The sequence below is a fragment of the Emys orbicularis genome, chromosome 7 (genome assembly GCF_028017835.1).
Source record: "Emys orbicularis isolate rEmyOrb1 chromosome 7, rEmyOrb1.hap1, whole genome shotgun sequence".
NCBI lineage: Eukaryota > Metazoa > Chordata > Testudines > Emydidae > Emys > Emys orbicularis.
In genome coordinates this window covers 78,341,425-78,354,991 of record NC_088689.1, presented here as the reverse complement: position 1 = coordinate 78,354,991, position 13,567 = coordinate 78,341,425, and the positions used below count along the sequence as shown (strand labels likewise).

General features: G+C 47.7%; 1 protein-coding gene across 3 annotated transcripts in view; it reads left to right on the top strand.

Annotated features, from left to right (window-relative positions):
• The window catches only part of RHOA (ras homolog family member A), an 80,916-nt gene that overhangs the window by 58,778 nt on the left and 8,571 nt on the right, over window positions 1-13,567 (top strand). For all 3 annotated transcript variants that reach the window (XM_065408627.1, XM_065408628.1, XM_065408629.1), the window contains one exon: window positions 6,364-6,484. In XM_065408627.1, coding sequence (XP_065264699.1) covers window positions 6,364-6,484 — 121 coding nt within the window. The remainder of the gene's footprint in view (window positions 1-6,363; window positions 6,485-13,567) is intronic.

Here is a 13,567-nt window from a genome sequence, read left to right as displayed (position 1 = left end):
TCTCCTCTCTTTGGAACTTGTCTCTTCCTCCTGTAGTGATTGCTACTCCCTTACTTTTGGTCATTGGGTACTGGATACCAATCTGCAATCTTGGCAGTCTGTCCAGTTCTGGTCCCCTCACCATCGTCTCCTTCCTTCCTCTTTTGGGGACCAGTCTCATGAGGGAGTTTTCTTATATGAACTGGTATCCCTCCTTGCAAAGGGAGAATAAAATCCCACTGGAATATCGAGGGAATGATACTATTCTTATTGCCTGATGTCTAAGAAGGCAGGTAATTTTAGATCCATCCTAGTACAAAGGAACCTGAACAAGTACACATACACCTTCAAGTTCAGGATACCCATCTTGAGAGAGAGCATATCTCATCCCTATCCCATGGAGACTGGTACATAACCCTTGATTTAAAGGAGACATGGTACGTGATTCTAGATACTTTCACGTATCATCAGGAAGAGCCACATCAAATCCCTGAGGTGTTCTACATGGGAATCAGCTATCCAGTTCAAAATTTTCTCTTTCGGCCTGTCCATAAGCCCCTGGTTATTCGTGTCTAGCAGTGGTGGCCGCCCATCTCAGATGAAGGGGCGTTTATGTATACCAGCACCTGGACGATTAACTAGTAAACACAAAACCACAGCAAGAACTGGCATTTTGAATACACGTGCAACCTGTTCTCTTCTCTGGTACCCCAAATTATCCATGAGAAATTCACAGTACAACCCATCCATCTTATTGGGGCATTCCTGGATTCAATCCACCCCAGAGGTTTCCTCTGAGGTCAGGTTCCTCAAGTTCTAGCAAGCCCTGATCACACTCAGTGCCCAGCCAAACCAGCTGACACGGTTCATTTGAGCCTAATGAGCCCTGTGGCCTCTTCAGCATACGCGACGGCTCAAGCTCACTTTCATATGAGACCCCTACAGTACTGGGTCACAGAACACCACAGTCTAACCATGCAGTTTACAGAGGAAATTTCAGAGGGGTAGCCGTGTTAGTCTGTATCAGTAAAAACAACGAGGAGTCCTTGTGGCACCTTAGAGACTAACAAATTTATTTGGGCATAAGCTTTTGTGGGATATAACCCACTTCATCTGATTGCGTCTGATGAAGTGGGTTATATCCCACGAAAGCTTATGCCCAAATAAATTTGTTAGTCTCTAAGGTGCCACAAGGACTCCTCGTTGTTTTTAGAGGAAACTTGTGATCACTCCTGAAGTCCTACAACAGCTTGGGGCCAGGAAAAATATCTTGTAGGGTATACAGTCCATCCCTTTTGCTCTCACATCCACGTTCGCCACTGACCCCTCCACCTCATCCCTGATGGAAGTCTAGAATCCAAGTGCCACACCATTGTTTTCAGGCCAATGTCAGGGTCCTTAGGGAAATTGATATTGGTTAATAATGAACAACACTACAGCCAGGTTCTTCATCATTAAATAGAGCAAAGAAACTAGACATGGTGTACAAAGCACCAGATCCATCTGGTAGGCATATATCTGTTGGGGAAGAAAATGTGCAAGCAGCCTTGTTGAGCAGCAAGATGCAGACTCTATATGAATGGTCTCTAAAAACATCAGTGGTCAGAAAATTTAATCAAATGGGGCCACCCAAAAACTATACCATTTCACATCAAGACAAAATACCAAGCGCCAACCCTGCTGCACCAGAGCAGAAAAAGGCAATACCTCTTTCTGATAGATTTCTTCTGAAGTGGGACCTGTCTCTCCCCTGCACCTTTGATCCCAGTGTCATTAGAATCACAGTGACTGTCTGCTTTGATTTTTTTCCTAACCTGTGACCATGCCAACGCTGGTACACAAATTCCTGGACCTCTCTAGGTAACCACCCTAACCTGCTCGTCTCTGTCTCCAGACTGCTTGTCTCAGTGTAGAATACTGCACCCGAATCCCGAGATGCTACATCTCACAGCATGAATGACAGCCTGGTTAACTACCGTGGACCACACCTGTTCTTAGATTGCAATCCATCATGCTCATGTCTAGGAAGAGCTCCTCTCTCAAATACTACAAACAAAAATGAAAAGATTTTGCATCTGGACCAATGACAAGGTTATGCCTCCATTCCAAGCTGGGGTTTTTGCAAATCTGGGCTACTTACTGCATCTTGCAACCCAAGGTCTGGTCTGTTGGGTGCGTTTCTTAAGGTTCACCTGGCAGCCAGTTCCGCTATTAGCACCATGTCAGAGGCAGACCAATTTTCCCTCCACCCTAGTCTCCAGATTTCTAAAGGCTTGACTAATGCTTTTCCCCCAACCAAGGAGTGTCCTTCCTCTTGGGATTTAAATCTTGTACTAATTCCTCCTCTTCCCCCCCCTCCCCATTTTGAGCTTCCTAGATCAGCTTCTTTAGACCATCTTATTTCTAAATACAGTTTTCCTTATTGCCTCCACCTCTGCAAGGAGGGTAAGTGTACTCCACGCACAAGGGCTACACCACCTTACACCATGGCTCAAAGATGGTTATGAGGCCCCATCATGCCTAAGGCGATGACCGTTTACTGGTAGATCAATGCTGTTGCGATCAATGCAGCAGCGTCGATTTAGTAGGTCTGGCGAAGACCTGCTACATCAATGGCTGAGCGCTATCCCATTGATTCTGGTACTCCAGCTCCCCGAGAAGAGTAAGGGAAGTAGGTAGGGTTGCCAACTTTCTAACCGCACAAAACTGAATACCCTGGCCCCGTTCACTACATTCCTCCTCCCTCGGTGGCTCGCTGTCCCCCACCCTCCCTCACTTTCACTGAGCTGGGGTTAGGGAGTGGGAGGGGGTGAGGGCTCTAAATGGGGCATGCTGGCTCCGAGTTGGGACTGGGGATGGAGGGGTTCAGGGTGTGGGAGGAGGCTCTGGGCTGGGACAGGGGATTGAGATGCGGGGGAGGCTCCAGCTGGGGGTGCAGGCTCTGGGGTGAGCCTGGGGATGAGGGGTTTGGGGTGCAGCAGGGGGCTCCAGGTTTGGGGGGCTCAGTGTTGGGGCTCGGAGTTGGGGTGCAGGCTTACCTCAGGCAGCTCCCGGTCAGCGACGCAGCAGGGCTAAGGCAGGCTCCCTGCCTGTCCTGGCACCACTCTGCGCCCCAGAAGTGGCCAGCAGGTCCGTCTCCTAGGTTGGGGGGAGGGGCGGCAGGCTCTGGGTGCCGCCCGCAGGCGCACCCCCCCCCCCCGGCTCCAACCCACAGGCACCCCCCGCCAGCTCCCATTGGCCATGGTTCCCGGCCAGTGAGAGTGTGGAGCTGGTGCTCGGGGCAGGGGCAGCACACTGAGCCCTATGGCCCCCTTGCCTAGGAGCTGGACCTGCTGGCTGCTTCCAGGGCACAACGCAGTGCCAGGACAGTTAGGGACTTGCCTGCCTTAGACCTGCAACACTGCCGACTGGACTTTTAACGGCCCAGTCGGCAGTGCTGACCACAGCTGCCAGGGTCCCTTTTCGACCGGGTGTTTTGGTCTAAAACTGGATGCCTGGCAACCCTAAAAGTAGGTGGAAGGCGTCTCCCATTGACACCGCAGTAAGTCGACCTAAGCTGCATCAACTTCAGTTACGTTATTCACGTAACTGAAGTAGTGTAACTTAGGTCAACTTACCATGGTAGTGTAGATAAGGCCTAAGCTGGTATCTGACTTGCACCTCAATCAATACATTTCCCTTGCTGTCTTCTTCCTAAGATGCCATTCCCATCTCAGGGAAACACACCTGCACACTGTTTTAAAATAACTCCCTGGGTTTACCTAGACAGTACAAAATCTCTTAAGACAAACTCTGTTTATAGTTCATGTAGAAAGATTCCCCATCGCATTTATCTCTACACAGATTGTCCCAGTGGATTAAGAGATGCATAGAATTGTTAAATCATAACTAAAGTACCAGTATCTATAGTCTTAAGAAATTGTATTGGAGCCACTCCTACAGAGAGCAGCAACATGGAGTTCAGTGCATACCTTAACCAGGCATTTTTCTTTTGAAATTGAACTGCGATGCGAAATTGGGTAGGACAGTGCTGCAGTCCAAATTTATTAGAGCAGTCCTTGCCTGCCTTCTTCCTAAGGGAACGTGATGCTCTGTACCTCGGGGGAACACCCAGCACCTCCATGTTCATCCTTGTAAAATGATTGTGTGGTATCCAGTGCAAAGTTTGTCATGCTGGGTGTCTTCGGAAGGCTCATGATGCACTGAGCATTGTTGTTACAGTAATGTTACATGAAATTATAACCTATAACATCACTATATGTAGTTATGAGGCTGAAAATGTATCCTCATGGCTTAAAATAAGCCCAGGCAAAAACTGTCCAAGAGCAGAGAGGTAGTTCACATCTCATCAGGGCAGGTATGGGACAAACCCAGCCCAGCCTCACAGGAACAAAGGATGCTGGCCTAGGCAGTAACAAAAGGATCTGTTGGACTCTCGAGTGAGTCACCCCCCACCCCTTTCCTTTGGCCAGTTTGGGACTGCGATGAGGTAGTGCTCACCTGACTCTGAAGGGGGGGGGGGGGGCGGGTGGCAAAGCCAAGAGGGAAGAAAGGACATGATAAAAGGGAGAGACATTTGCTAGGCTCTTCCTCTCTCTTCCACCTACATCTACAGACCCCACACCAAGTGACTGAAAGCACTGATCAAAGGGGAGAGCCTGGCTGAAGAGCAACCAGCCAGCCTGTGGTGAGAAGCATCTAAGCTTGTAAGGGCATTGAAAGTGTTAAGATCAGCTTAGAATGCGTTTTGCTTTTATTTCATTCGACCAAATCTGACTTTTGCTTTATAATCACTTAAAATTTATCTTTGCAGTTAATAAATGTTTGTTTGTTCTACCTGAAGCAGTGCATTTGGTTTGAAGCGTGTCAGAAACTCCCCTTGGGATAACAAGCCTGGTACATATCAATTTCTTTGTTAAATTGATGAACTCATATAAGCTTGCAGCGTCCAGAGGGCATAAAACTGGACACTGTAAGATGGAGGTTCCTAGGGTTGTGTCTGGGACTGGAGATATTGGCTAGTGTCATTTGGTTGCACAATCCAAGGAGCAGCTTACATGTCAGAGGCTGTGCGTGAACAGCCCAGGAGTGGGGGCTCTCACAGCAGAGCAGGGTAAGGCTGGCTCCCAGAGTTAAGGATTGGAGTGACCTAGCAGATCACCCGTCCAGATAATACCAGAGGAGAATGTCACAGGGAACACTACTCACAAGTGTCCCACAAGTGGGAATGCACAGATGCCCTCAAAGTAGAGAAGGAGCTGAGGTGGCTAAAGGGTACGCACTGTTATGTAGTCTAGAGCGGCTCCTTCAGCACTACACAAAGGCACTCGTGCACCTCCCAGGCAGACACTGCTTTAGAAGAGGGTTCCGTGTGTTCACCACCAGGAGCCTGCTCCCACAAATGTGAATGCACAAAGGGGACACAACAAGTTACTGGTAAGTAACTTCTCATTCTGAGCCCAGTTCTGCCCTCTGTTACATTAGTGCGACCTTCCTGGAAATTTATGGCAGATGCACCCTATAATTGAGAGTAGCATTTGAGCTGTTGTCTTCATAAGTTAAACAATTGACAGTTGCTTGGCATTCAAGCATATTGATGTTTGGAGTCCAGTTGCTGCCTGTCTCACTTAACCAGAGCTGCTTGGAAAGTTTCTGAACTTTATTTTGCGTAGGGTCCATCCATTTAGTATTTGCAGTTTTACAAATTTATTATTGTAGTTTTCTAGTTTGTTTGTTTTTTTTCCAAAAAATTCTGTGCTGTAGTTCTCCTAGCTCTGCCCCAAATTGAGATCTTAAAAGATGACCTCATTTATTCAGCCCTTAGCAATAATGGATGTTGCACACAAGAAAGATCAGCAAATTGCAGGTTTAAGTTTCCACTATGGTGGTGGAAGTTCAGTAAAACTACACAGAAATGAGTGGCCCTTTGACATTTTTGTCTTTTAGTTGGAGTGTGGGGTGAATTTTTTTTAATCTGTCCAAGTTCCTGAAAAGCAAGTGCATGTATGTATAGTCCTGTTTTACTGAAAATGTGACCTCTTCGATCGTTTACAGAGTAGTTTCCCAGCCTCAGAGAACTATTTTTAGGCTTACATCCCTTCAGTTCATCCATCTTGCTTTTCTTTTTCTGGTAGCTCCCACTCTTCAGAGGTGTAGGGATGACCACTGATATAATGGAAAATCTTGTCAATATGTTAAATTGATTTTTGGACGCAGGGAATAGACAACTCCTCATTTTCCATTTGTGAAAGTGGAGTGCACTGTGTTCCCCTCCTGTTGAGTCATGTTCACTGAAATCCACTCTCTAGTTTGCTTGGATTACTCACACTTGAATCAGATTTCCCCTTGATGATTTTGGCTAACTGCCTTCATTCTTTTCTGTAGGTTGAGTTGGCCCTGTGGGATACTGCAGGACAAGAAGATTATGATCGACTTAGGCCTCTGTCATATCCAGACACCGATGTTATACTTATGTGTTTTTCAATTGATAGTCCTGATAGTTTAGGTAAGTAAAACTGAATCCAAACCAGGTTTCCTGTATCCCTAGGAGACTGTACTGTGCAGCCTTTAATTCATTTATCCATGGTTTAATATTGAGTGGCAATTGTGATTTCTACTAACCACATTTGTATATACATTGCAGTGTTAGCTTCAATATTTTGTGTAATGAATCTTTGTTCTTCCAGTAGTGTTCCTCTGGGTGCTCCACTTCAGGTGCATGTGCACCCCATTTGCCTTTGATCGGAAACTTTCAGTAGCAGTGCCCATTCAACCAATGCATGTGCCCTACACCTCCTTGTGCCTCCTGCTGAGGATATATAGGGTTGTGCAGGCAAACTGCCCTCAGTGCCTTCTCAATCTCCTCCAACTGAGACGGAGCATCTAGCATGCCTACTTCACTGTTGGTTAAGTTTGCCACCTTTATTTCTAGTTTAGCCTTTTATTGAAGTTTTGTTTAATTAATATCAGAGGGGTAGCCGTGTTTTTGTAAGGTAACTCCCTTCTCTTCATGTGTCAGTATATTTATGCCTGCATCTGTAATTTTCACTCCATGTATCTGGAAGTGGGTGTTTTACCCACAAAAGCTTATGCCCAAATAAATCTGTTAGTCTTTAAGTTGCCATCAGACTCCTCATAGTTTAATTAGTGTAGTTTGCCATTTTTATTTCATTTATTTTTGAGGGTCTTTATTTCCCTCACACACACCCGAGGAGTCCTTTTCCTCCATTGTAGGGGTATGCCAGGATGACCAGGATTCAAATGTTGCCTCACTTTCTGGGACGCTATACCCGTTAACAATGGACATTCCAAGTGCATTCGCTGCTCAGAGGACATACACTTCTGAGGGTTGTGCAATTTTTGTGCAGCCCTTAAGAGCAAGGCTAGAAAAAAACAATAAAACTTGAACTCCTCATGATGGAGTGCTCTCTTCTTCCTGCCCTGGATCTAGGTCAGTGGAACCCCTGTACATCAGCCTGCACGTGAGCATAGTGCCCTGTCTATTCAGCACCACTTTCACCCAGATCTTCAAAAGAAAAGATGTCAGAAGGTACTGGGAAGGCCTGTAAGACGAGGAGTTCCGGTTCTCCCCACAAAGAGCTTATCTCAAAAAGATCTCAGTCTTGGCAGATTTCACCCATTTCTGACCCCTCAGGTCCTGGGCTGAGTACTGCTGAGGCTTCAGGCTCTTCTAGTACCAATAGTGTTTCCAAGGCCCTGAGTTCATTTAGGAGCCACGGTTCCAAGTGGGCTTTGGAACCTAAACTGACTCCACTACCATCTAAGCATGACCAGAGCAGCAAGGAGAAACATTTTGCATCTGTCAAGACAGTACTGATGGACCTTACTCTGCAATCTCCGGTATCTAGCCCCATAATTCCCTGAGTACTGTAGAAGTCTAAGCCATCTCATGCTACTCATTCTTCAAGACAGTCAACATCATCAGTATCCAATGACTTCATTGTAAGGGACTCATCGAATCAGACCCCTCTCTCAGCTCCCCTAAGGCTACGGCTTCAGTACAGGGGGGGGTCGATTTAAGATACGCAAATTCAGCTACGCGAATAGCGTAGCTGAATTCGACATATCGCAGCCGACTTACCCCGCTGTAAGGATGGTGGCAAAATCGACCTCCGCGGCTTCCTGTCGACGGCTCTTACTCCCACCTTCGCTGAAACTCCAGAATCGAGAGGTCTATTTCTACCCGCTGATTCAGGCGGGTAGTGTAGACCTAGCCTCACTCACCCGGTACGGCAGGAGTTTAGGTGCTTCAAGGACCTGTATGTCTCCAATGAGAGAGTCTCCCCTCTTAATCGGTACGTATTTTAATTGTAAGAGTTGTAATTCTGGTGACCATAATGACCTATCACTATCAAGGTCATCATGGTCACCAGAATTACAACTCTTTGTGGTACTACTAGATTTCCCAGCAATTTCTGAGGTAGGCAGAGCTTGTCACATTTTGGTGCAAGATTCCCCTACCTACCAGTATGGAGGCTCTCTTCCTGATGCCTATAGGGAAAAGGATTACTCATGTGAGAGACATTGGTGCTCCTTCCCCTTGGTGTGAGCAACAGTGGATGCCACGTCCTATGCCTAATGTTTCCCTTCATAGGCTATATTGGGATCCTTGGTCTGCCTACTGACAGCAATTTTCATGAGCACCTAGCGTTTCTCGTCAGGACAGGTAGTCTCCTACTCCATCTCTTCCTCCTCCGCCACCTCAGTTGCAGGAAGAAACCTTTGAGGAACAGGAGGCCAGAGTGGGTAAGAAGGATACTCCACAAACTAACATCTTCTCATCTTTCCCAGATGAAGCTGTCATTCCTTCCCCACCCTGCATGGCAAACAACTTTAAGCAAGTTCAGGACCTAAGGAAATTCTATACTCCCTATAGATTCCCCTAGAATAGGTCCAAGAGTCTCAGCAAATGTCACCTTTTGTGTGGATGGCCTTGTCCATAAATGAAGCCCTTCTTGATCCTGCCAAAACCATCTGGCAGACTCTGGCAATTGTACCACCCATGTGCAAGTGCACCAATAAGAGATATTATGTACCAGCCAAGGATTAAGAATTTTTATTTTCACACGCTTCACCTAACTCCGTGGTTGTTTCAGCTGTAAATGAATGTGGCAGTCAGCCCCATGCTAAATTGACCGCATACAATAAGGATCAAAACAGCTTGACCTTTTGGGCCATATGGCTTATTTGTCTGCGACTCTACACTTCAGGATCACAAATTATCAAGCCCTTATGGCAAAGTACAGTCATACCATCAAAAGTCACCTTGTCTATTGAACCACCTTCCAACAGAACATCGTGAACAGTTCCAGGCCATCATAGCTCACGGTCAACTATCGGCTAGAACATTGCTACAAGCCTCCATAGATGCAGCTGATATGGCAGCTCTAGAATCATAGAATATCAGGGTTGGAAGGGACCTCAGGAGGTCATCTAGTCCAACCCCCTGCTCAAAGCAGGACCAATTCCCAACTAAATCATCCCAGCCAGGGCTTTGTCAAGCCGGGCCTTAAAAACCTCCAAGGAAGGAGACTCCACCACCTCCCTAGGTAACGCATTCCAGTGCTTCACCACTCTCCTAGTGAAAGTGTTTCCTAATATCCAACCTAGACCTCCCCCACTGCAACTTGAGACCATTGCTCCTTGTTCTGTCATCTGCCACCACTGAGAACAGCCGAGCTCCATCCTCTTTGGAACCCCCCCTCAGGTAGTTGAAAGCAGCTATCAAATCCCCCCTCATTCTTCTCTTCTGCAGACTTAAACAATCCCAGTTCCCTCAGCCTCTCCTCATAAGTCATGTGCTCCAGACCCCTAATCATTTTTGTTGCCCTCCGCTGGACTCTTTCCAATATTTCCACATCCTTCTTGTAGTGTGGGGCCCAAAACTGGACACAGTATTCCAGATGAGGCCTCACCAATGTTGAATAAAGGGGAATGATCACGTTCCTCGATCTGCTGGCAATGCCCCTACTTATACAGCCTAAAATGCCGTTAGCCTGCTTGGCAACAAGGGTACACTGTTGACTCATATCCAGCTTCTCATCCACTCTAACCCCTTGGTCCTTTTCTGCAGAACTGCTGCCTAGCCACTTGGTCCCTAGTCTGTAGCAGTGCATGGGATTCTTCCGTCCTAAGTGCAGGATTCTGCACTTGTCCTTGTTGAACCTCATCAGGTTTCTTTTGGCCCAATCCTCTAATTTGTCTAGGTCCCTCTGTATCCGATCCCTACCCTCTAGTGTATCTACCACGCCTCCCAGTTTAGTGTCATCTGCAAACTTGCTGAGAGTGCAGTCCACACCATTCTCCAGATCATTAATAAAGATATTAAACAAAACCGGCCCCAGGACCGACCCTTGGGGCACTCCGCTTGAAACCGACTGCCAACTAGACATGGAGCCATTGATCACTACCCGTTGAGCCCGACGATCTAGCCAGATTTCTATCCACCTTACAGTCCATTCATCCAGCCCATACTTCTTTAACTTGACGGCAAGAATACTGTGGGAGACCGTATCAAAAGCTTTGCTAAAGTCAAGGAATAACACATCCACTGCTTTCCCCTCATCCACAGAGCCACTTATCTCATCATAGAAGGCAATTAGGTTAGTCAGGCACGACTTCCCCTTGGTGAATCCATGCTGACTGTTCCTGATCACTTTCCTCTCCTCTAAGTGTTTCATAATTGATTCCTTGAGGACCTGCTCCATGATTTTTCCAGGGACTGAGGTGAGGCTGACTGGCCTGTAGTTCCCCGGATCCTCCTTCTTCCCTTTTTTAAAGATGGGCACTACATTAGCCTTTTTCCAGTCATCCGGGACCTCCCCCGATCGCCATGAGTTTTCAAAAATAATGGCTAATGGCTCTGCAATCTCATCCGCCAACTCCTTTAGCACCCTCGGATGCAGCGCATCCGGCCCCATGGACTTGTGCACGTCCAGTTTTTCTAAATAGTCCCGAACTACTACTTTCTCCACAGAGGGCTGGTCACCTTCTCCCCGTACTGTGCTGCCCAGTGCAGCAGTCTGGGAGCTGACCTTGTTCGTGAAGACAGAGGCAAAAAAATCATTGTACATTAGCTTTTTCCACATCCTCGGTCACTAGGTTGCCTCCCTCATTCAGTAAGGGGCCCACACTTTCCTTGACTTTCTTCTTGTTGCTAACATACCTGAAGAAACCCTTCTTGTTACTCTTAACATCTCTTGCTAGCTGCAACTCCAAGTGTGATTTGGCCTTCCTGATTTCACTCCTGCATGCCTGAGCAATATTTTTATACTCCTCCCTGGTCATTTGTCCAATCTTCCACTTCTTGTAAGCTTCTTTTTTGCGTTTAAGATCAGCAAGGATTTCACTGTTTAGCCAAGCTGGTCGCCTGCCATATTTACTATTCTTTCTACACATCGGGATGGTTTGTTCCTGCAACCGCAATAAGGATTCTTTAAAATACAGCCAGCTCTCCTGGACCCCTTTGCCCTTCATGATATTCTCCCAGGGGATCCTGCCCATCTGTTCCCTGAGGGAGTCAAAGTCTGCTTTTCTGAAGTCCAGGGTCCGTATTCTGCTGCTCTCCTTTCTTCCTTGTGTCAGGATCCTGAACTCGACCATCTCATGGTCACTGCCTCCCAGGTTCTCATCCACTTTTGCTTCCCCTACTAATTCTTCCCTGTTTGTGAGCAGCAGGTCAAGAAAAGCTCTGCCCCTAGTTGGTTCCTCCAGCACTTGCACCAGGAAATTGCCCCCTACACTTTCCAAAAACTTCCTGGATTGTCTGTGCACCGCTGTATTGCTCTCCCAGCAGATATCAGGGTGATTAAAGTCTCCCATGAGAACCAGGGCCTGCGATCTAGCAACTTGTGCTAGTTGCCAGAAGAAAGCCTCGTCCACCTCATCCCTCTGGTCTGGTGGTCTATAGCAGACTCCGACCACGACATCACCCTTGTTGCTCACACTTCTCAACTTTATCCAGAGACTCTCAGGTTTTTCTGCAGTTTCATACCGGAGCTCTGAGCAGTCATACTCCTCTCTTACATACAACGCAACTCCCCCACCTTTTCTGCCCTGCCTGTCCTTCCTGAACAGTTTATATCCATCCATGTCAGTACTCCAGTCATGTGAGTTATCCCACCAAGTCTCTGTTATTCCAATCGCATCATAGTTCCTTGACTGTGCCAGGACTTCCAGTTCTCCCTGCTTGTTTCCCAGGCTTCTTGCATTTGTGTATAGGCACTTAAGATAACTCATCGATCGTCCCTCCTTTTCAGTATGAGACAGGAGTCCTCCCCTCTTGCGCTCTCCTGCTTGTGCTTCCTCCCAGGATCCCATTTCCCCTCTTACCTCAGGGCTTTGGTCTCCTTCCCCCGGTGAACCTAGTTTAAAGCCCTCCTCACTAGGTTAGCCAGCCTGCTTGCGAAGATGCTCTTCCCTCTCTTCGTTAGGTGGAGCCCGTCTCTGCCTAGCACTCCTCCGTCTTGGAACACCATCCCATGGTCGAAGAATCCAAAGCCTTCTCTCCGACACCACCTGCGTAGCCATTCGTTGACTTCCATGATTCGACAGTCTCTACCCAGGCCTTTTCCTTGCACAGGGAGGATGGACGAGAACACCACTTGTGCCTCAAACTCCTTTATCCTTCTTCCCAGAGCCACGTAGTCTGCAGTGATCCGCTCAAGGTCATTCTTGGCAGTATCATTGGTGCCCACGTGGAGAAGCAGGAAGGGGTAGCGATCCGAGGGCTTGATGAGTCTCGGCAGTCTCTCCGTCACATCGTGTATCCTAGCTCCTGGCAAGCAGCAGACCTCTCGGTTTTCCCGGTCGGAGCGGCAGATAGATGACTGAGTCCCCCTGAGGAGGGAGTCCCCGACCACCACCACACTCCTCCTCCTCTTGGGAGTGGTGGTCGTGGAACCCCCATCCCTAGGACAGTGCATCTTTTGCCTTCCAATCGGTGGAGTCTCCTTCTGCTCCCTTCCCTCAGATGGATCATCTAGTCCACTCTCCGCATTAGTACCTGTAGAGAGAACATGGAAATGAATGCTCACCTGTATCTCCATTGCTGGTACATGGACGCTCCTCTTTCTCCTTCTGGAGGTCACATGCTGCCAAACTTCTTCACCATCCTTCTGTCCCTGCTGCGCCTGCTCTGAATCTTCAGAACATTGTGGCTGTAGAAGCATCTCCTGACGTCTGTCCAGGAAATCTTTATTTTCCCTTATGCAACGCAGAGTCGATACTCGTTTCTCCAGACCTCGAACCTTCTCTTCCAATATGGAGACCAGCTTGCACTTTGTACAGACAAAGTCACTTCTGTCCTGTGGAAGGAGGACAAACATGGCACAACCTGTGCAGGTTACAACAGCTGATCGGTCACCTTCCATATCACCTTCCTCTTAAGAGCTTCCTCAGCTGTTGCAGGAACTACTCAGAGAAACCTGATGTAAGACTCAGTGAGCTGTCCCCAGGCAAACTCCCTCTGTTAGCCTCTGCTGTTCGCCGCTCAGCTGGCAACAGTGGATGCAACAGTGGATGCCACGTCCTATGCCTAATGTTTCCCTTCAGAAGCTGTATTGGGATC